The sequence below is a fragment of the Esox lucius genome, chromosome 10 (assembly GCF_011004845.1).
Source record: "Esox lucius isolate fEsoLuc1 chromosome 10, fEsoLuc1.pri, whole genome shotgun sequence".
Taxonomy (NCBI): domain Eukaryota; kingdom Metazoa; phylum Chordata; class Actinopteri; order Esociformes; family Esocidae; genus Esox; species Esox lucius.
Window position 1 is genome coordinate 30,787,690 of NC_047578.1, and position 21,876 is coordinate 30,809,565.

A 21,876-nucleotide genomic window follows, 5' to 3' on the forward strand; every position below is an offset into this window, starting at 1 on the left:
GCAGACGCAAGTCCAAGATGTCCGCGCCGTATCGGGACACTGGTGGCTTCATTTTTCACCAATGGAAAAGAGCGAAAGGGCGTTGTCCATTTTATATACAGTCTATGGTACAGAGACAAAATTCTCTTTGCATAGTTAGCTGTTTATTTGCAAATAGAAAGATGCGTCAAAAGCTTACAGAATAATCCTCTGAGGAATCTCTGCCGTAAATACATGAACAGTCAGTATTTATTACAGTTAAAAGGGGTGTGGTAAGATGCTGCCCAGCTGTCTAATATCACACAGGTTTTACCCAAAGGGCAGGCTGCCCCCACCTGATCCTTCCTGCCCTATGTGTTTACTGTTGTGTTTACCTAAGGAGGCCCTACTTCCCCCAAGGGCCACATTCCTAAGGAACAAAGGACAGATACCCTTATTGGTTTAAGCAGATAAACAGATGGTCAGAGTACCTAATAATCCTCTGATATTATACAGACGTGTGTCACAAACAAAGACCAGAGTTACATACCAGGTTAGAGAAAAGCAGACATTTCTCAAATGCACATTAGTTCAAGAATTTCCATAACACAGTCCCGTTCAGAAGTATGGCCTACAGTCTGGAAATATATTGGCGAGTAAATCCAATATACGGTTCGGGAGAAAAATAGTTTTAAAGGCTATTACTTTGTTACTTTTAGCAATAGCATAAGCTTGTGTCAGCTGTCATTTTGCCGTCTTTTCAGATATCAACCAACAAATGCACGTGGTCTTCTATGGGAGTGGTATCTGGATGCACAATGAATATGAAGTGCATAGGTTATTGTTCCAACAAAGAATTGCACACACGCACATTGTGCATATATATATATATATTGTACAGTAGTCAGCCATTCTGTCTGCCATTTTGCAAGTTATTTCTTATTCCTGAAAATATTTTAGGGAAGCATGTATGAGACACACGTATGTCAAAGGACAAGTCAATTCGATTTACACTTCATGAGAAGATTTTTGTAGTTTTGGATTCATTTTTAATTGTACAGAAAACTCTATGGATTTAGATGTGTCTCAGTATTTGTAAATATATATATATATATATATATATATATATATATATATATAACATCTGTGCGTATATTAATCAAAACTCACAAATAAAACTTACATTTTGACTTATGTTTACAAATCTTTAGATTATTCACAGATCTGAATTGTATATATACCATTTTTTGAGACACATTTTCCTTCGGTCAACAAGTTCTCATGAGCGTGGTTTCAGTCAGTGGGCTCGCTTGATGGGACTTATGGAATATCCGGACTGGAGCCTGGTAGATTGGAGTCAGTTGGTAGCTAGGACACATTTTTCATGAAATCTGTGTATAACGTTTATTTGTATAACAATATTTGACTGCATCACCAATGGGTAAAACAACGCTGAGCGTGTTTTCGACATCAGGCAACTAACTTAAGCACAGTTGGTTATGTCAGACTACATCTGGTTGGCCACAGTAGCTTAACTAAAGTAATGGTATTTAACATAGTAAAGGTATTTAAACTATAGGGTTGCCATCTGTACCATATAATACGGTATCGTCCCATATTGAAAAATAATATGCACTGTCCCTTACAGAATCAATATGGGTGATTTGTTTAAGCTTGGATTGACACGTAAAATAATAAAACCGAAAGAGTTTCATGAAACATAGCGGAGAAGTATTTAATCAGAATGGCAGGTGAGTTGTCTGTCACTGAACGTCATCGTTGTCCTGGTTACAGAGACTCTCCGAACACACAAGCTGTGTGTGTTTGTGAGAGAGAAATGTAACCAATATCCCACTTGGTGAAAAGTCAAGTCACTTTTATTTATATAGCACATTAAAAAACAACAGGAGTTGACCCAAAGTGCTTTACAGCCTCAAAACAGGTATACATGCAGGCGATAGAACAAATGTTTTGGATGGGCTTTTGATTGCCATGGACGGGCACATGTTTCCTACTTATCAACACAGAATAGTAGCTAAAGCATGACGGATGGAAAGCAAATCATCTTTGCATGCATGGCTTGCTGAGGCTATATACTAGCAAAATACACAGCTGTCAATCGAATTTGAAATCTTTAGTAACTGCAGTAGTTACACATTCTTCGTAACTTAGTGATCACATAATTAAAATATATTTGATCACATTTGCAGATGAAGGCAAGAGACCTAGCCTACATTCACAACAGTAATTAGTGAAGTACGGTATTGGGAGGCATTTTATCCAAACAATTTTTTGGGAGGCATTTTATCCAAACAATTTTTTGGGGGCAAAGAATTATTGCTGGGAGGCAATGCTCCTGTACCACCAGGTAATACAATAAGAAGTTAAGAGAAATCAAATAAAACCAACAACAGATTAAAACACAGTAAGAGGACGTTAAAAATAAGTAAAGAGTGGACTTGACACAAACCAAGGGACTACGTCAGACTGAACTAAAAGCAAGAGAAAAGAGGTGTCTTTAAATTTGCCAGGGTATGCAAACCCATGAACACAATTGTATAACCACTAACACTACCTAGATGTGTAATATTGAATGAACCAAATGCATCTGTGCAAGTCAACAACATACCGTTATCTAGTCAGTTGTGTTGTTGGGTTAGATATCTTCATTACTTTAGTTAAGCTACAGTAGCCTACAAGCTGGCTAGCTAGCCAACCAGATGTAGAGGCTGACATAACTAACTGTGCTTTAGTTAGTTGCCTGAAGTCGAAAACACGCTCTGCATTGTATTACCCATTGGTAATGCGGTAAAATATTGTTATACAAATAAACGTTATACTCACATTTCAGGAAAAACGTGTCCTAGCTACCGTATAGACTCCAATCTACCAGGCTCCAGTCCGGATACTCCATAAGTCCCACCAAGCGAGCCCTCTGACTGAAACCACGCGCATGAGAACTTGTTGACCGAAGGAAAATGTGTCCAAAAAAATTGTAAATATACAATTCAGAACGTAAATAAACTTAAGATTTGTAAATGTAAGTCAACACTTGTAAATGTTAAGCAACAGCTGTAAATGTTTTACAGATGTTTTATTTGTGAAATATGTTTTTACATATTCACTCATTTATATTTGTGTTTACATATTTACATATTTACAGATAATATTATTTCCAAAATATTTTTTCACAAATATATTGAGACATCGAACTCCATAAAATCCATCATGGCGTACTTTATGGGTTCTTGAGAAATGAGGCAGGTACAAAAAAAATCAGCACTGAACGACAAATGGCATCATTCTGAAGTTAGCAAATTGAATTGTGTAATATAGTGCCCCTGGTGTAGGAATCGGGGCGGGTGTCTCTATGGTTGTTGCACGACTTCTTTAACAGTCTGCAAGATTATATTTTTTACCGTAGACTTTAAGTTAAGCATTTTAGGTGCCAAGAATAATAATAATAATACTAACAATAACAATAGGGTTTCTCCTACCTGAGGACCCCTAATAATTTATACCCCTACAGTTTTTGGCCGCTGGTATTCCTTCCTGATCTTCTGGATAATTGAATAGCATTCATGTGTAAGCATCGGTTGTTGACTCATCACACTGGGATGTTCACCATCATGGCAACTCCAGGCTTTAAACTAGGTGTGGACTTGTGTTGTATGACAGTGTAAGTGAGAATCAGTGAGGAACCAGGCAGGGTGAGGTTTTCCTGAAGGATACAGATCAAATGTTAGATTGTTTTCACATAAAAATATTAAACGGATCAGGATTGCATCAATTCTGCAACACAAGCACAGAAGAAACAAAACAGACATAGAATTACCCATTCTCCCTTCTGTCATTCACAAAATTACATATTTACAAAAGAGAATAATTTATCACAGTTGTTTTCTCTTCCTTTTGCAGGGATTGTAATGAACATATACACTGAGCAAAAACCAATGAGGGAAGTCTAAGTTGTGATCTATACATACACTGTTAACCTGCAGTTGGCATAAAAATGCTTGGGATGTTATCAAAAATTACTTTTTCACAAATCTTTAGTTGTTGTTGACTAATGTCAGTTAAAATGATATACTTTTCCCATTCAGGTTTTCTTCCTCAATGAACCTGGTGTGCTGTGTGTGGGTGAGTGTGTGTGTGTGTTTTTAGCTTCTAGCAGGTGTTGTGAGTGCAGTTACTTGATAATGTCCGGTTCTCCCTTTCATCGCCAATTAGGCACTCTAAGTTGTTTGTTTTGGTGGGTCCGCTGATTCCCGTCCTTCCTTGAGCTGGCATCTTGTTGAGATCCTTAAAGTCTGACCTCATAGGTTGGTGGTGTTGATCTGGGGGGCATTGGCTGGCCTGGATCCAGGTGTCCTTTCCTTGAGATGTAGAGCTGTCATGTCGTCCATTCAGGCCAACTGCACCGGCCTGTAGTCAGTCAATGGTTGCTTCCTTTGCAGGAACCTGGATTAGTTATCTTTTCCACTGTTTTTCTGGTCAGCCGGACTTAGTTAGGGCCTCCCAACGGAATCCTTCCATTTCCTCCAGTAGACTTTTCTTTCAGGCACTCAGTGTATCTTTACACCTCCCATCCCAATTCTAGCTTGAATATTAATTTAGCTAATGTTTTAATTACAAGGTTTGACCTCCCGCTCCATTTTTACCTGGTATAACAACCTCTATACCAATGCATGTCAAAGTCTAAATTGAAGTTACTCCCCAGTCCTCCTCCCTTTACCTGGCATATGGTCCTGTTGTTGTCCTCGTCCATATTGACCCAAAGGTCGTTTCTACAGCATGCCTTGATCGTGATGCTGTAGAAACTTTGACAGAAACATAGTCTCATCATCTTCTGTAGTGAGTCACTCTGTGCCCCAAGTCTGTTGCTGTTGGGCACAAGGCTCAATGTTAAATTTCAAGTTGTGCTATTCTCACCATTGATGGGAGATGTGTTCCAGACTTAACAAGGAGATTAAGTCCCTAATTTAAAGGCTACTGCAATACTAAAAATAACACTCAACTAATAATGAAATGGTGGGACTGAATGTCAGAAAGAAATACCTGAGTTGTGATTCACAATTCTTTGTGAAGTGGATGAATTAGTATAACCATGGTCAAATTAATACATAGCTATTTTTGTTTCTCTAATGGCAGATTTTTGGTAGTTTTTTACAAAGCACTATTCCACAGAATAATTTACTGACTGAAATACAAAATACCAAAACTTACCAAAATAATAATAATAATGAACAAATAGCCAGTAAACAAATGTAGTAGGGTTTTGCCTGTGAATTGCTAAGATCCCAATAAAAAATACAAACAAAAACAAAAAAATATTAGAAATGAAAGTCCTACTTCCCTGTTAAAGAATTTCATACCCGGATAGCCTGGGCTGTCATGTGCTATGTTCTTGATTCGAGTGAGGCCGCAACATTGTGGGTAACATGCAGGGTGATCAGACCCCCCTAGGTCAAACCTGCTGAAGTCTTCAGTGCGAATGCTGCTGCTGCTAGGCCCTGGTCGCAGATGGGCATTCCCCTCTCCACTGGGTAGAGTCTGTGGCTATACCAGGCGATCGGACGGTTGGCCCCATTGTTTCTGGATCAGGACTGCATTTGCAAACCCCCTCTTTTCTGCTGCGTTGAGGTCGAACGGTTTGGAGCAGTCTGGCAACCCCAGGGCTGTAGCTTGCTGTAGAGCCAGTTTCTACTTCGTGTACCTTTGCCCTTAGGGCCTTCGCTCCTATTGGTTTACCCCTCTGCCAATAGGCAATCACTGAAAATGTAAATATGCAAATCACACCTCTCATGGCCATCTGCCCCATGGCTATAAAAGAGGTTGTCACATTCTGCTCAGTCTCCCTTTTTTCTTCACGAGAAAGGTTTAAGTATGCAGTTTAAGTGTGCAGATTTCTACTAAGCCAAGGATGGCTTCACCATCTTAGACCGCTGGAGTGGGCCCTGCTAGCCCAGCGCCCCAGCCGCCGCTTCCTCTTCGGTGTCCGCCGCCACCCCTGAGGCTTCGGGTTCTTGGAGACCTGGGGGTCAGCTGCGTCGCCCTCCTCAACATCGGAACCGGATGTGGCTCGACCGGTGCAGCGTGAGGGGAGGGAGCGTCATCCGCACCTCCTCTTCCTTCCCACCGGCAGAACGAGGGAGGCCGGAAGGTCCCCCTGTTCAAGAGGCGCCGTACCGGACTCTTTGGGGGGGGAGTGTCCCTGGGACGCTTCCCCACCCTGTGTGCGTTTGGTGGGGAGCTCCTCTGTGTTGATAAATAAAGCAATGTGTGCAACTTATTTATCAGTGAGTGAGCCTTCTTTGCAGACGGCTGTTGCATGCCTGCATAGGTTTGATGAGCAGTCTTCCTCCCCTCAGTCCCTGTGGTGGTCTCTGACTCCATGAGCATATGGCTCCCCCTACCGCTGCCAGCAGGTGGCTGGTGTGTGTGGGAGCCCAGGCAGGGTTCTGTTGGGCGAGGGGGAGTTTTCCGCATTATTAGAAAATTATTAGAGAATTATTAGAAAATGATTCGGGGTTCAAGATGACGGTCAATCTCCCTCGGTCTGGGGCTCCATGCAAGATCTCATCTCTTGGGGCATCAATGATCATGAGGAAGGTGAGGAATCAGCCCAGAACTACATGGCAGGACCTGGTCAATGACCTGAAGAGAGCTGAGACCACAGTCTCAAAGGAAACCATTAGTAACACACTACGCCGTCATGGATTAAAATCCTGCAGCGCATGCAAGGTCCCCCTGCTCAAGCCAGCGCATGTCCAGGCCCGTCTGAAGTTTGCCAATGACCATCTGGATGATCCAGAAGAGGAATGGGAGAAGGTCATGTGGTCTGATGAGACAAAAATAGAGCTTTACTCCACTCACCGTGTTTGGAGGAAGAAGAAGGATGAGTACAACCCCAAGAACACCATCCCAACTGTGAAGCATGGAGGTGGAAACATCATTCTTTGGGGATTATTTTCTGATAAGGGGACAGGACGACTGCACCGTATTGGATGGGGCCCTGTATTGCAAGATCTTGGCCAACAACCTCCTTCTCTCAGTAAGAGCATTGAAGATGGGTCGTGGCTGGGTCTTCCAGCATGACAACGACCCGAAACACACAGCCAAGGCAACTAAGGAGTGGCTCCGTAACAAGCATCTCAAGGTCCTGGAGTGGCCTAGTGTGATGGTAATTCCATCGATCGTTTTTTGAGCTGGCCTCGGACACACCAATTCAGTTTTTACTGATTGAGTAGGTGCCGGATGGGTTGGTGCTATGTGTGCCTTTTTGTGGGGCTGTTTGTCAGTGAGCAAACATAAACTCAGCATAAAAAGAAACGTCCCTTTTTCAGGACTGTGTATTTCAACAATAATGTTGTAAAAATCCAAATAACTTTACAGATCTTCATTGTAAAGGGTTTAAACAATGTTTTCCATGCATGTTCAATTAAACATAATCAATTAATTAACATGCACCTGTGGAATGGTTGTTAAGACCTCAACAGCTTACAGAGAGTAGGCATTTGAGGTCACAGTTCTAAAAACGCAGGACACTAAAGAGACTTGTCTACCGACTGTGAAAAACACCCAAAGAAAGATGCCCAGGGTCCCTGCTCATCTGCGTGAATGTGCATTAGGCATGATGCAGGGAGGCATGAGGACTGCTGATGTGGCCAGGGCAATAAATTGCCATGTTCGCACTGTGAGACGCCTAAGACAGCGCTACAGGGAGACAGGAAGGACAGCTGATCATCCTCGCATTTGAAGACCACGTGTAACAACACCTGCACAGGATCGATACATCCGAATATCACACCTGCGTGACAGGTACAGGATGGCCACAACAACTGCCCGAGTCACACCAGGAACACACAATCCCTCCATCAGTGCTCAGACTGTCCGCAATAGGCTGAGAGAGGCTGGACTGAGGGCGTGTAGGCCTGTTGTAAGGCAGGTCCTTACCAGACATCACAAGCAACAACGCCGCCTATGGGCACAAACCCACCTTCGCTGGACCAGACAGGAGTGGCAAAAAGTACTCATCTTCACTGATGAGTCACGGTTTTGTCTCACCAGAGGTGATGGACGGATTTGTGTTTAACGTCGAAGGAATGAGCGTTACACCGAGGCCTGTACCCTGGAGGGGGATCGATTTGGAGGTGGGGGGTCCGTCATGGTCTGGGGTGGTATATCACATCACCATCGGACTGAGCTTGTTGTCATTGCAGGCAATCTCAATGCCTTGCGGTACAGGGAAGACATCCTCCTCCCTCATGTGGTACCCTTTATGCATGCTCATCCGGACATGATCCTCCAGCAGGACAATGCCACCAGCCATAATGCTCGTTCTGTGCTTGAGTTTCTGCATGACAGCAATGTCAGTGTACTGCCATGGCCAGCGAAGAGCCCGCATCTCAATCCCATTGAGCATGTCTGGGACCTGTTGGATCGCAGGGTGAGGGCTAGGGCCATTCCCCCCAGAAATGTCCAGGAACTTGCAAGTGCCTTGGTGGAAGAGTGGGGTAACATCTCACAGCAAGAACTGACAAATCTGGTCCAGACTGCAGTACTTCAAGCAGCTGGTGGCCACACCAGATACTGACTGGTACTTTTGATTTTGAGCCTCCCTTCATTCAGGGACACATTTCTGTTAGACACATTTTTAGTTTATGTCTTATGGTGTTGACTCTTTTAGTGTTCATACAAATATTTACACACATTAAGTTTACTGAAAGTAAAAACAGTTGAAAGTCAGAGGATGTTTCTTTTTTTGCTGAGTTTATGTACCTATGGTTGAGCGGGATGGAAGCGGCTCAGTGGCGTGGTTGGTGTTCCATGCTTGAGCTATCCTGTTGGGCACTTGTCTTGTTGGTGAGGTTGGTGACTGGCAGGGAGTACATATTGGGCTCACTCGCTTTGCCCTATACCAATATAAGCGAAGCCCCTATGGGCAAAGCTACACAAAGTAGAGCGATAGTTACTTCCGTAACTCCAGTTCTATGAGTGGAGCGTCGCCCATATTGTTCATGCCCTGACCGGTCTCTGACTGCTTTTCTTGTGAAGAAGGAGATTTCGGAAGCAGAGTGTGACAACCTTTAAGCCATGTGACAGATGGCCATGAGAGGTGTGATTTACATATTTAAATTTTCTGTGACTGCCTATTGGCAGAGGGGTAAACCAATAGGAGTGAAGCTCCTATGGGCAACACTCGCCATGCCAGACAAGGCCTTTGCTGTCATCGACATCCAGGTTGCGTAGTGTGTGAGACAACCTGGCATACTCTGGAATCCACATCCTGCAGTACCCTGTCATACTCTGAATGTTGACAGCTCCTTTTGTGTCCTTGGCTGTGGGCAGACAGAGATAGCAGATACATGGTTTGTAGAGAGACGTTTCTCACTCCCTTCCAATACATGACCGAGGTACATTACTCGCTGGCAGACCAGCTATGCTTTTGTCCTTGAGACCTTGTGACCCTTTCTCTCCAACACTTGCAGAAGGGGTTATGGTGTCTTGGATACAGGTTTCTTCGGAAGGTGAAGCCAGTAGGAGGTCTTTGACATATGGTTTAAGGGTGCTTCCCCCTTTCAAACAGACTTTGTCCAGGTCTGCTGCCAGCACCCTGTTGAAAATGGATGAAGACTCACAGTAGCCTTGGGGCAGTCTGGTGTAGGTGTACTGTTGGCCCTGGTGAAGGCAAAGTATGGCTGTGAATCTGGGTGCAGATGAATAGAGAAGAATGCTGAACACAGGTCAATGACAGTGTACCACTTTGTGTCTGTTGGAATGGAGGACAGAATGGTGACAGGGTTACCACTGGGAACTCAGCCTGAACTACATCATTTTGAGGCCGTAGATCCTGAACCATTCGATACTTCCCTGTGCCCACTTTCCTCAGCGGCAGGAGGGGAGTGTTGTATGGGCTGATGATTGGGATGAGCACATCTTGTCGCCGCAAGTCTTCAAAGGTTGGTTCAATTCCTGCCTCACCTTCAGGTGATATCTGGTACTGTCGTACTAGAGGGCCGTCCATGTCAGGTTTCAGAATGATGCAGACACTTGGAGCAGAGCGGAGGAGACCCACGTTGTTTGGTCCTGTCGACCAGACATCCCCCTTCAGCGCTTCTTCAACAGAGTTAACAACACATCAGTAAACTGAAATTCCTTCATGAACTGTAGTTTTCCATTGTTTGTTTGGTATTGGTGACCATGTTGTCAAATTGTCAAGTGTTTTCAACATTTTCTCCACATCAGCTGCCTTGTAGGGCCCTTTGATGACTGCCAGGGTAATGTGTGGATGTCTTAGTGGATCAGTGAAATACCTTGCCTGTTGCTCAGGGCTGAGAGATTGTTGCTCCCATACCTTGTTTTCCAGTGTATAAGTGGGATATGGTGATGATGGAACTCCTTGCTACCCATCTTTTCACTGTTTCTGCATACAGGTTCTGTAAAGATTAATGGTCGTACAAAATGGTCATGTGTTGAGGTCAAAGTGGAATTGGGAAGACACCCTTCAGTGGTGGTCGTCAGTCCATCAGTGACTCCACAGTTTGTCGCAGGGCATTGCGGTCTGCAAGTAGCCAGTTGACTGTGTCAGAGACCAATGTTTGCACACACATTATCAATCATTCAGTTGAGATCCCTGGAAATTGGAGAGCAGTGAATTGTAGCATTTAGTTTGCGTAAAAGATCTGTCATGGAAATTCCATGTATTTGACACCAGTCACCCTGGTACCTCGATCCACGTGCCTAGCATGCATTGATAAGCTTGTCAGTCTTTGAGATATACTTTACACTAGTGTTTAACACAGTGGTCCAACCACTGTACTGTTAACAGTTTTTCCTTAAGCGCTGACTGAAATGTGCATGTACTTCCTGAAGACGAAATTTAAGGCCGGGTATACCTGTACTGATCAGGCACGAGTCACAGCTCCAGTCAGTCACACTTTCTCAGTCCGTCAAAGGATAAGCCTCTTCTGGGGGATACTAGAGTCCCAGAGATTGGTCTCTGGGCGTGCACGTTTAACCTGTTTGGAAAAGGACTCGAACCGAGCAGGAGTAGGATCCCAGACGAGCATGCCAAACTGTGATGGAAATTCCATGTATCGACACTCGGAGTAACGAACTCAGAGACAAAGTTCTCTTGGCACATTCTAACAGTTTTATTAACTATTATGCAAATATGAAAGACGCGTCAACTGCTTAAACAAATAATCGTCTGAGGAGTCTCTGACTCAAAACATAATTTCAACATTATTTATTACATAGAAAAAGGGGTGTGGTAAGATCCTGTCCTATGTCAATAAAACACCTTTGTTCTATCACACAAGTCAAATGCTATCTTCCCCCACCTTATCCTTCCTGCCATAATGTTTACTACTGTGTTTACCTAAGCTTCACACAAAGGACAGCTCTCCTTCCCACCATAAGTAATTTCTTCAATTCTAAGAGTTCTTACAGCATCTGGACAGACAATAGATGCCCCCTATGCAAATACCAGCTCCCCCACATTCCTGAGGAACAAAAGACTGACACCCTTCTTTGTCTAGGCAGGAGGACATGGCCCAAATACCTGTTAATCCTCTGATATTATACAGACGTGTGTCACAATCAAAGTAAAGATCTACATATCAGCCAAATGGAAAGACAGACATTTCTCAAATGTACCTTAGTTCAAAATTACCATAACAGATCCCTACCCATCAAATTGACTGGTAACTTTGGGCAGTATAGGAATTCCTGTTCAATAGATTGGCCTGCCAATTTAACATTCAGAGGTTGTGCGACTGTTAATGGTAGCTGGCATGCCTCTTGCTGTTTGTGTTTTGGATGAAAACGGGAATTTGGATGTTTCCCAACCAACACAGGAAGAAGTGGCTTCTGTGTTGATCAGGAATGTCCCTGGCTTTAAAAGTTTTAAGATTTTCCTACTCAGAAAACAACCGGCACGTCCCTACTTGGACCGGCACGTCCCTACTAGGTGATTTAAGCAATTTTGAGCGTGGCATGGTTGTTGGTGCCAGACGGGCCGGTCTGAGTATTTCACAATCTGCTCAGTTACTGGGATTTTCACGCACAACCATTTCTAGGGTTTACAAAGAATGGTGTGAAAAGGGAAAAACATCCAGTCCTGTGAGCGAAAATGCCTTGTTGATGCTAGAGGTCAGAGGAGAATGGGCCGACTGATTCAAGCTGATAGAAGAGCAACTTTGACTGAAATAACCACTCGTTACAACCGAGGTATGCAGCAAAGCATTTGTGAAGCCACAACACGCACAACCTTGAGGCGGATGGGCTATAACAGCAGAAGACCCCACCGGGTACCACTCATTTCCACTACAAATAGGAAAAAGAGGCTACAATTTGCACAAGCTCACCAAAATTGGACAGTTGAAGACTGGAAGAATGTTGCCTGGTCTGATGAGTCTCGATTTCTGTTGAGACATTCAGATGGTAGAGTCAGAATTTGACTCACCAGATCTCAACCCAATAGAGCATCTTTGGGATGTGGTGGAACGGGAGCTTCGTGCCCTGGATGTGCATCCCACGAATCTCCATCAACTGCAAGAAGCTATCCTATCAATATGGGCCAACACTTCTAATGAATGCTTTCAGCACATTGTTGAATCAATGCCACGTAGAATTAAGGCAGTTCTGAAGGCGAAAGGGGGTCAAACACAGTATTAGTATGGTGTTCCCAATAATCCTTTAGGTGAGTGTATCTATGAATAGTAAAACCAGAGTTACTGATAATTTTGCAGTGTAGATTAGATGCTCTAGTGCCGTGTTTAAGTCACTAGATAAGACCTAGATCAGAGAGCTAGTGACAAAGACTGTACAGCCTAAGTTGCATTAAGTAGCAAAAATAACGTTTTCCTATAATACCTCAAAAATAAACGTTATCCTTCGTTTCTCATAAAACTACAAATATGTTTAAATAGAGAAAAGAAAAGTGATCTGTGTCTGAGTGAAAATCGCTAGCACATGTGGCGTAAGTTTGGCAGTTGCCAACCCGGTGTTTATTTGGAGATCACAGTGAACTCACAAAATATAAAGCATACCCCATACAGCACACTATTATAGTCAGTTGTTTATGCTGAACCTCCTTCAAATAGCCACCAGGTTGTGCCAAAGAAGAATAGAGAGCCGCGACGTAATTTAAATGTCCGGCTATACCATTACAGGCCCAAATGGTTTATATTTATAATAATTTGTAACATATACCTTTTTCTATAATTTTCATCAGAACACAGATCATAACATACAAAAATAGAAAACACAAGTGTAGAGGTGCGATAATAAGGAACGCAACCCAATAACCCCTTTTATTGCACATGCATTCTCATTCACACACACATCCTGTCCCCAACCCCGCACAAACAAAACTTTGGCTCACTCGCTCACACACAAACACTCATTCAAGGTCAACCATTCATACTTCTGTTAACATTGTAGAGATTTTAGCCCCCTCACCTAAAGCTCTTGGGAATCCTCACCTAAAGCATCTTGGATATAACAGATTTAAATTTTCTCTAATTTCAGACCAGCCTTGGCTTGGCACATAGGGGTTTGTCAACCACTGCTATTGCAACCAACCAAGGAGAGTAATGTGACTCAAAAGGGTTTGTGTCACACACCTATCTTATCACATGCATTAGTTGTTAACCAGTCAGCTCCCTCACGTATAAGTTCTTGGGAGTCTCAAATTAGTTATTCCCTCATATACAACAGAATCTTGAGAACCTCGAATTGGCTATACTATTATATGTTTAGGAGTTGATCTTTCTTTATTATCAAATATTCAGTTACAGTCCAATCAACTCTTTTTTTGTTCTTTAATTTCTTATCGAAGGATTTTCTATATTTTTTCTTTTAGTACAATACAACATTATGACAATGAAACAACAATAAAACATGTGCCACCAATAATCAACTGTCATTTTATATGTAATAAATTGGACACCCGGCTCTGGTGCAAACAATTCAACTCTCAAAACAGACTGATATGAACTATTGCGAATTTTGTCAAGTAGGTTTCGCTTACCTATTTATGATGCGCGCAGTTCAGTTAATGGTGTCTGCTTTTCAACTCTCTCCAGCTGTCGTGAAGTCCCATATGGGGTGCCAAAATGTGGAAGATGGAAAATGTTCGCGATTTATTAAAATAAAAACTTCTCAGTTATTCGTATAACAGTTGATTATTTCAAAATACATTTTGTGGATCCATGGGAACAATCGTCACAAACATTGACAGAGAATGAGTACAGAGACAAGCAGAGTAATGTCATGATAGATTGTTCCGATTATGGCATTTTGGGTTCAAGCTTATATTCTCTTCCAACAGTACAGGTGACAGCACTTGCAGAAATGTACATACAAAGAATTGTTGCTGCCATGATGTAGCCTAGAGAATGCAAGGTTGCATACAGACATTAATTCTCTACATTTACATAGGATTTAGCTATCCAATATATGGAAAGAACTTGTAAATAACTGGGCATGGAGGAAATCATCGGTGCCTGTCAGTTGAGAACAAAGCTTTGGATGTCATTAATCACCTGGTGATCATACATCTGAATGATACATCTCTATGAGAGAAACGCTGAAGTTAAAACATTCAGAAAATATGGTTGACCTAATGCTTGATTTTACATATAAAAAACTGACAAGCAAATATTCCTGACATAGGAATTACAAATGCAGTATTGCCCGTGTTATCATCAAAACCATATATGAGAAAGTAATCATTGGGACTCAAATCGGGCTTTGTAAAACAATGGCATAGCCATCCACAGTTCTACACTTTGATGTTTCTACCAAAATTACCAGACAATTCTAACAAGTCTACGGTATTGGAGCTACACATTTGTTATTGATAATGGATAATGTGTAGCAGAAACATTTTAACATTCACCAGCTTGTGAATTTCATTTGTTCTAATTTAGTTTAATATGTTTCTTTAAAAACCCCATTAGATGGTTACGTGGATCGACATTTCTGAGCCAGCCTCTGAGCATCGTATTAGCATGTCCCATCACAACTGTTAAGATTTGGTGGCTGAGTGGGTTGAGCACATATTAGATGCTCTGTGTAAGTGGGTTCGTATTCTACATCACATGGATATTTTATTTCTACATGCACATCTGTTTCATGTATTTACACGCGCATTTTCAGAATCTGACATGCTACAGTATATTATATTAAAGTTTAATATATTAGCCATCTTTTAAGTGAACACAGTCAAAAGAGATGTCTCATTGAAAAGACGTGGACTCTATTCAAGCCATTCACTAACAACTTTGTCTTCCTGACATGCGAGAAACTAAAGACCATAAAAAATACTGTTTTGAACATTGTTGATTGGTAATTGCATTTGTTCTCCCATTAAATAATGCAATATCAAATGCATAAAATGTGCATCTGTGTAATGCAGTGGAATGATTTAATGGTAAAATGAATAGGTTATTTGGCAATATGTCTAAGAAGCTTGGTCATTAGTTTGCAAAATTGATTAGATTTTTTTTCATGATTCTGTGTGATTTCTCTAATTATTCCAATTCTTTCAATAGCCTATATAACATAGCCTAGGCCTACTCAACTTTCAATTGTGTAAATAGGTCACGCCTTGTTTTTGATCAATTACAATCCTTGTGATTTGAAGGTTAATCATACTATTTATCTCAATGACCACAATCTCCCAGAAATTGTTTAACATGAGGCAAATGTTCTTTGTTCCTTTTCAGGTTTGGCTCCATTCACCTACAACGATCATGCTCGCTGAAAAGGCTTGGAACGCCCTTTAGCCTACTAGTTGGGGGCCTTGTCTTTTTTGTGATGTCCGCCATCACGCAGTATTTTTGCTCCAAAGCAAGCCTCAGTCCTTTCACTTTGAGCAAATTGGATTTAGATTTCAAAGCAAGCCTCGGAGCCTCAGTTTCATGCGTCCCATTACTACGGTCACCTTTGTTACAGTATTTTGCTGATAGGCTATTTACCGTATGAGCGCTAAATTATGTTTTACCATGCCGATACACAGAGCCAGTGTAAAATTTTGGGCAGGTGGCCCCCTTCGAGTTTTGGTGAGGCACTTTACTGGATGACTGTCATTCTGCTTACGCCAAACCCACCTCTGGTATTCGTTTCCAAAAAGCTTTTGTTCTCATCTGACCATAGAACCTGGTCCCATTGAAAGTTTCAAAATCTTTTGCCAAACTGTAGGTGCTTGAGATGGTTGTTTGATGACAACCAAGGCTTTTTTATGGCAACCCTCCCAAACAATGTGTGGTTAGCTGTCCCTGTCCAAAGTCCTCCTGGATGTGTTGCTGATCAAGTTGCTCCCTGATGATTACTGCGCCACTGCCCACACCTCACCCAATTGTCCCTACCCATGTCCACCTGATCTAACTCTGGTCAAAGCCCACTTGCATTTATTTACCTGCCTGTCTTCTGATCGTGCAAAAACATTGACGTGGTCCCTTTTGGACATCTTAAAATCTTCACCCGGCACACCCAGAAGAGGACTGACCACCCTTTAGAGTCTGGAGTTTTACCTAGCCTCTGTGTATTAACTCCTTTGGGGCTGGGTACCCTGTGTGACACCTGCTGATGTAAAGAAGTTGTGTAAAATGCAAATAAAAACAATGCAATGATGTGCAAATAATTTATCCTTATATTTAATTGAAAATAGTACCAAAACAACATATCAAATGATGAAACAGAGAAATTGTGTTGTTTTTGGAAAAATACATGAATGAAATACATTGAATTTGATGCCAGTAACACTTTTCCAAAAATTTAGGACAGGGACATGTTCACCACTGTGCTGCATCACCTCTTTTAACGTTACTCTGTAAGTGTTAGGGAACTGAGGAGACCAATTGCTGTAGTTTTGAAAGTGAAATGTATTCCCATTCTTGCTTGGGTGTGCTCTGTCTTATTTTCTGTTTCATAAGGTGCCAACATTTTCAATAGGGGACAGGTCTGGACGGCAGGCAGGCCATTTGACTCTTTTATGACAGAACCATGTTGTAATATGTATAGAATGTGGTTTGGCATTTTCTTGCTGAAATAAGCAAGGTCTTCCCTGAAAAATATGTTTTCTGGATGGGAACTGTTGAAGTATAACACTTCCCCGAGTTGTTTTGTTGGAAAGGAGAATAACACACCAGGAGTCAGGTCAATTACCGTACCGTATATTCCGTTTATTACAAAAGCTTTTGGAGACAGAGTGTCGCCGCACAATGTCTAAAGATCAATCAGTCACATCAGCATTATTCATACTTCAAACACGCCTAAAAGTGGGGGTTGAATATGCCAAGCATGTGTGCCATTGGTCAAGTTTATGTTCTATACTTTATATGTGTAAATGCAGCACAAACGTCATCTTGCCCTTTGTGGTTTCTGTCTTGTCTATTCTTAATCTGACACACAAGCTCAATCTGCTCTCTCTCCCCAGCAACAGCCTAAATAAGATTTCCTGTTTTCTACTTGCAACGTTCAGTTTCAGCTTATGCTATAGACATTCAACATTTTGCTTCAATGCTCACAACAGTTTGACAGCTTATACACTCAATGTATCCACAGAACATATGTTGCTCCAAAACCTGTATGTATTGTTTAGCATTTAATGGTACCTTCACAGATGTGCAAGTCACCCATGCCATGTGCACTAATGCACACTCATACCATCATGGATGCTAGCCTTTGAACTGTGGGCTGATAGCAAGCTGGATGGTCCCTCTCCTCTTTAGTTTGAATGACGTGGTGTCCATGATTTCCAAAAATAATTTCACATTTTGATTTGTCAGACAACAGGACAGTTTTCCACTTCACCTCAGTCCATCTTAAATGAGCTTGGGCCGGCGGTTCTCGTCTTTTTTATAAATGGTCTCTTCTTTGCATGGTTTTAACTTGAATTTGTGGATGCACAACAGAATTGTGGATTCCACAACAGAATCGTGTCTGTTTTCAATGCAGTGCCACCTGAGGGCTCGAAGATCACAGCCATCCAATATTGTTTTTTGGCCTTGTCCCTTGTGTACAGAGATTTCTCCGGATTCTCTGAATCTTTTAATGATATTATGTACCACAGATGAGATCCCCAAACTCTTTGCAATTTTAAGTTGAGAAATATTATTCTTGAATTTTTGCACTGTTTGCCTGGGTAGTCTTTTTTTAAATGGGTTGCTGGCATCAAGTGAGCATATGTTTTTCAAAAAAACTATAAAATGTCTGATATTGTTTTTCTACTATTGCCTATATAATACAGGGTTTAAATGATTTGCACATCATTGCATTTTGTTTTTTATGCACATTTTATGCATCGTCAACTTTTTTGGAAATGGGATTATATAGGGCTTAATGAAATACATTTGATCAGTTGATTATGTAGGTGGCGTCTGATTGTAGTTTTTGAGATTTTCTGACCCCAATACCCACCTAACATCTGAAATTCTCCAGCTGTGATCCTTGGAGATTATTTGGCCACTCTAACCATCCTCCTCACAATGCATGGGGTCAATATAGGCACTCTTCCTCTTCCAGGCTGACATTCTTAATTATTGTCCTGATAGGAGAAATTGGCAATTACCACCTTCAAGTTATTTTTTTATAGCCATTTTATAGCCACATCTTTTGTCACACATTGTGATAGAGTACAATGGAATGGAGAACAATGGTTCCAGTAATCCATGTCCTTAGTCTGCTTGTCTTCAGCAAACTGTTTGCGGGCTTTCTTGTGCATCATCTTTAGAAGAGGCTTACTTCTGGGTGAAAGCCATGCAGACCAATTTGATGCAGTGTGCGGCGTATAGTCTGATTACTAATAGGCTGACCCCCCACCCCTTCAACCTCTGCAGCAATGCTGACAGCACTCATACGTTTATTACCCAAAGACAACATCTGGATATGACGCTGATTGGGCCCAATCTGGACATTTTCACTAAGGGGTGTACTCACTTTGTTTAGACATTAATGGCTGTGTGTTCAGTTATTTTGAGGGGACAGCAAATTTACACTGTTATACAAACTGTACACTCACTACTTTAAATTGTAGCTGTGGGTCGACTGTGGGTCCCGGAGGAGAGGGTTAATTACCTCTGTGAAATATTTATAATAAATATAAAATTGCATTGTTTACTGTCCCAATCTCTTGTAGCTAAGCAGAAGCATGCAAATCTGCAGATGACGACTGAATGTCATGACAACGACTACAAAGACTCTGTGAATCTTGTCAAAGTTACCGCCAGCAGTCCCACTGAAAGTGAAGGTTAGTGAATGTGATTTAGAACCCTCTAACTCAACTCTTGAGCTCAAAACCAGTTCCAATCCTGGGAGAGCAGGTGAGTGCAATTAATTATGAGGTAGAGCAGAAAACCAGCTGGATCCAGACCTCCTACTGTAAGGGCTGAGGTTAACATGTCTCTGAGAACCTTTTTTTTTTTTAAGTTCTGTCAAATCCCAGGTATCAGTGGCAACAGAGCAGTCTGGAGAGCACCTCGGTTGATACAGACTATGAACAATACGATTTAAACAATGAGTTGACTGTCCCAATGACCACCTTTCGGAGTAAGCAGTTTCTTCTATTCTCCCAAGTCACATTCAGATCATACAAACTTTATTTAAGCGTTCCTGTTTATGAGACTAACAGTCTAATAATAAACGGGACAAAAAAGATATAATTACTTTAATACACTGTTTGTATTTATGCAGCTGAAATAACCTTCCTTTAATTCAGATTCACTACGGCACAGACAAGAGAACAGAAACCCATTTTTGAGAATTGCGGCTCTAGACAGTCTATCCGAGGAAGGTGAGCTAAGTGCACTCTGTAAATGTCCTAGAACAATCTTAATGTGTTTGCTCTGTGACAGACAAAAACCTGATAGCTATTAAATACTATTTATAAATAAATCATTTCAGCCAGTTGTCCTCCCAAAAATGTGATGTCTGTCACAAAAGCAACAAACATTACATTTTTATGTTTCATGTACACTGCTCAAAATAATTAAGGGAACACAAATTACACATCGGGTCTCGATGAAGGAAATATATTAAAGATCAAAATCTTTACTGGACATTGTTTAATTCGTTTAGAATAATAATAGAATAACGTAATGGTCAATGGAAAATCACCAACGATTGAGGGCTGGATTCAAACTCGCTCTGTGAATCAAAGTAAACAATTTAAATCACAGGCTGGTCCAACTTGCATTAATTTCATCATAGCAACTCATAATGTGACTCAGTAGTGTGTATTGCTCGCACATGCCTGTATGCACTCCCAACAATCTGATTATGCTCCTGATGATATGGCGGATAAAGTCCTGGGGAATCTCCTCCCAGACCTGGATTAGGGCATCAGTGAGCTCTTGGATATTCTGTATATTCAGAAACATGCACACCAGTAGCCTGCTGGAGGTCATTTTGTAGGGCTCCTCCTGTTCCTCCTGACACAAAGGAGCAGATACTGGTCCTGTTGCTGGGTTGATGCCCTTCTATGTCCCTGTCCAGCTCTCCTCGTTATAACGACCTGTCTCCTGGTAACCCCTCCATGCTCTTGAGACTGTACTGGGAAAAACTACAAACCTTGCAACGGCACATATGGATGTGCCATCCTGGAGGAGTTGGAATGCCTGTGCCACCTGAATGGGTACCGCCTCATACTACCAGTAGTGACAAGGACTCTAGCAATACACAAAACTAGAGAAGAATCAGTCAGGAAGGATAAGGAAAGTGTATTTTTGTGACCCCCACCTGCAAAACCATTCCCTTTTTCGGGGTTGTCTTACTGTTGCCTCTCCAGTGCACCTGTTGTCACTTTCATTTGCACCAAAACAGGTGTCATTCACAATTGCTTATGCTTCCTAACTGGATAGATTGATATCGCTGAATTTTAACTGACTTTGTTTTGTATTGTGATTATTAGGTGTTCCATTAATTTTTTTGAGCAGTTTATTTTTTATTAAGCAAAATGTGTACAACCATTTGATTGTGCTTATTTCACAATAAAGGTATGTCTGACCAAGCACTGGGTAAAACTGCCGGACCCCCAAGTGGTAAGGGTCATCTGTCATTTGAACTCTGAGAAAAAATAAGAAAATTCTGAGAAAATAAGACACCAATAACAACTATGGGTGCTACATGGGATGATGATAATAATGATGATTAAATAGCTAATGTAAAGATGTGTTGGCTTCTGTTACAGAGAACTCCTTTGATTCTTCCAGCACTTCTTCTGATGAGTGCTATGAAAACACTGGAAGAGATGTGGAAATATTACTAACATCAGGTATAGCCCCATAGACAGAGCACTGAGACTTTACTCACTGAAGCACTATAGTCCCTAGGAATAGGACCACACAGTACTATAAACAAGTCTACATGAAAATGTATGCAGTTACTAAGTCTACATTTAATTAAAGGTTTAATGTAATTTTCACTAGCTATAACATCTAGGCTGACAGCATCATTTAAGTTTTTCATGGTTTTGCTACTGTAATTTTGCGTTTATAAATCACTGTCACGGGTTCAAGAGGCAGGACAAAGGCGCAGAGTAGAGGGAAGGCCTCCTTCAATGTTTCTTCTTGTCCACAAAGAAAACAACAAAAGGACAGTAAACCATAAAACTGAGGAGGATCCACACACACAGCTACAAACAGTGACAGACTACTAAACACCCCCCCCCCCCCCCCCAAAGAACAGTCTCCCAAAATGCACAAACAGGAGCCACAAGGGGTGGGGGGATGCCGATGTCCAGTCCGGGGGGAGTTTCACCCCGGATCAGGACAGGGTGCCGGGACAGGCGGCGGCTCCACTCCCAGAACAGGACAGAGCGCCAGGACAGGTGAAGGCTCCACCCCTGGAGCAGGATGACTCAGGATGGGACGCCGGAGCAGGAGAACACTGCCTCCGAATCCGTACAGG

At 41.9% G+C, this 21,876-nt stretch overlaps 1 protein-coding gene across 4 annotated transcripts in view; it reads left to right on the forward strand.

Annotated features, from left to right (window-relative positions):
- The window catches only part of LOC105008731 (scavenger receptor cysteine-rich type 1 protein M130), a 50,203-nt gene that overhangs the window by 23,022 nt on the left and 5,305 nt on the right, over positions 1-21,876 (forward strand). For 3 of the 4 annotated variants that reach the window (XM_010868087.4, XM_010868086.4, XM_020044357.2), the window contains 5 exons: positions 19,109-19,219; positions 19,399-19,518; positions 19,688-19,762; positions 20,964-21,008; positions 21,158-21,241. In XM_010868087.4, coding sequence (XP_010866389.1) covers positions 19,109-19,219; positions 19,399-19,518; positions 19,688-19,762; positions 20,964-21,008; positions 21,158-21,241 — 435 coding nt within the window. The remainder of the gene's footprint in view (positions 1-19,108; positions 19,220-19,398; positions 19,519-19,687; positions 19,763-20,963; positions 21,009-21,157; positions 21,242-21,876) is intronic. The other variant, XM_020044358.2, reaches the window with a different exon arrangement.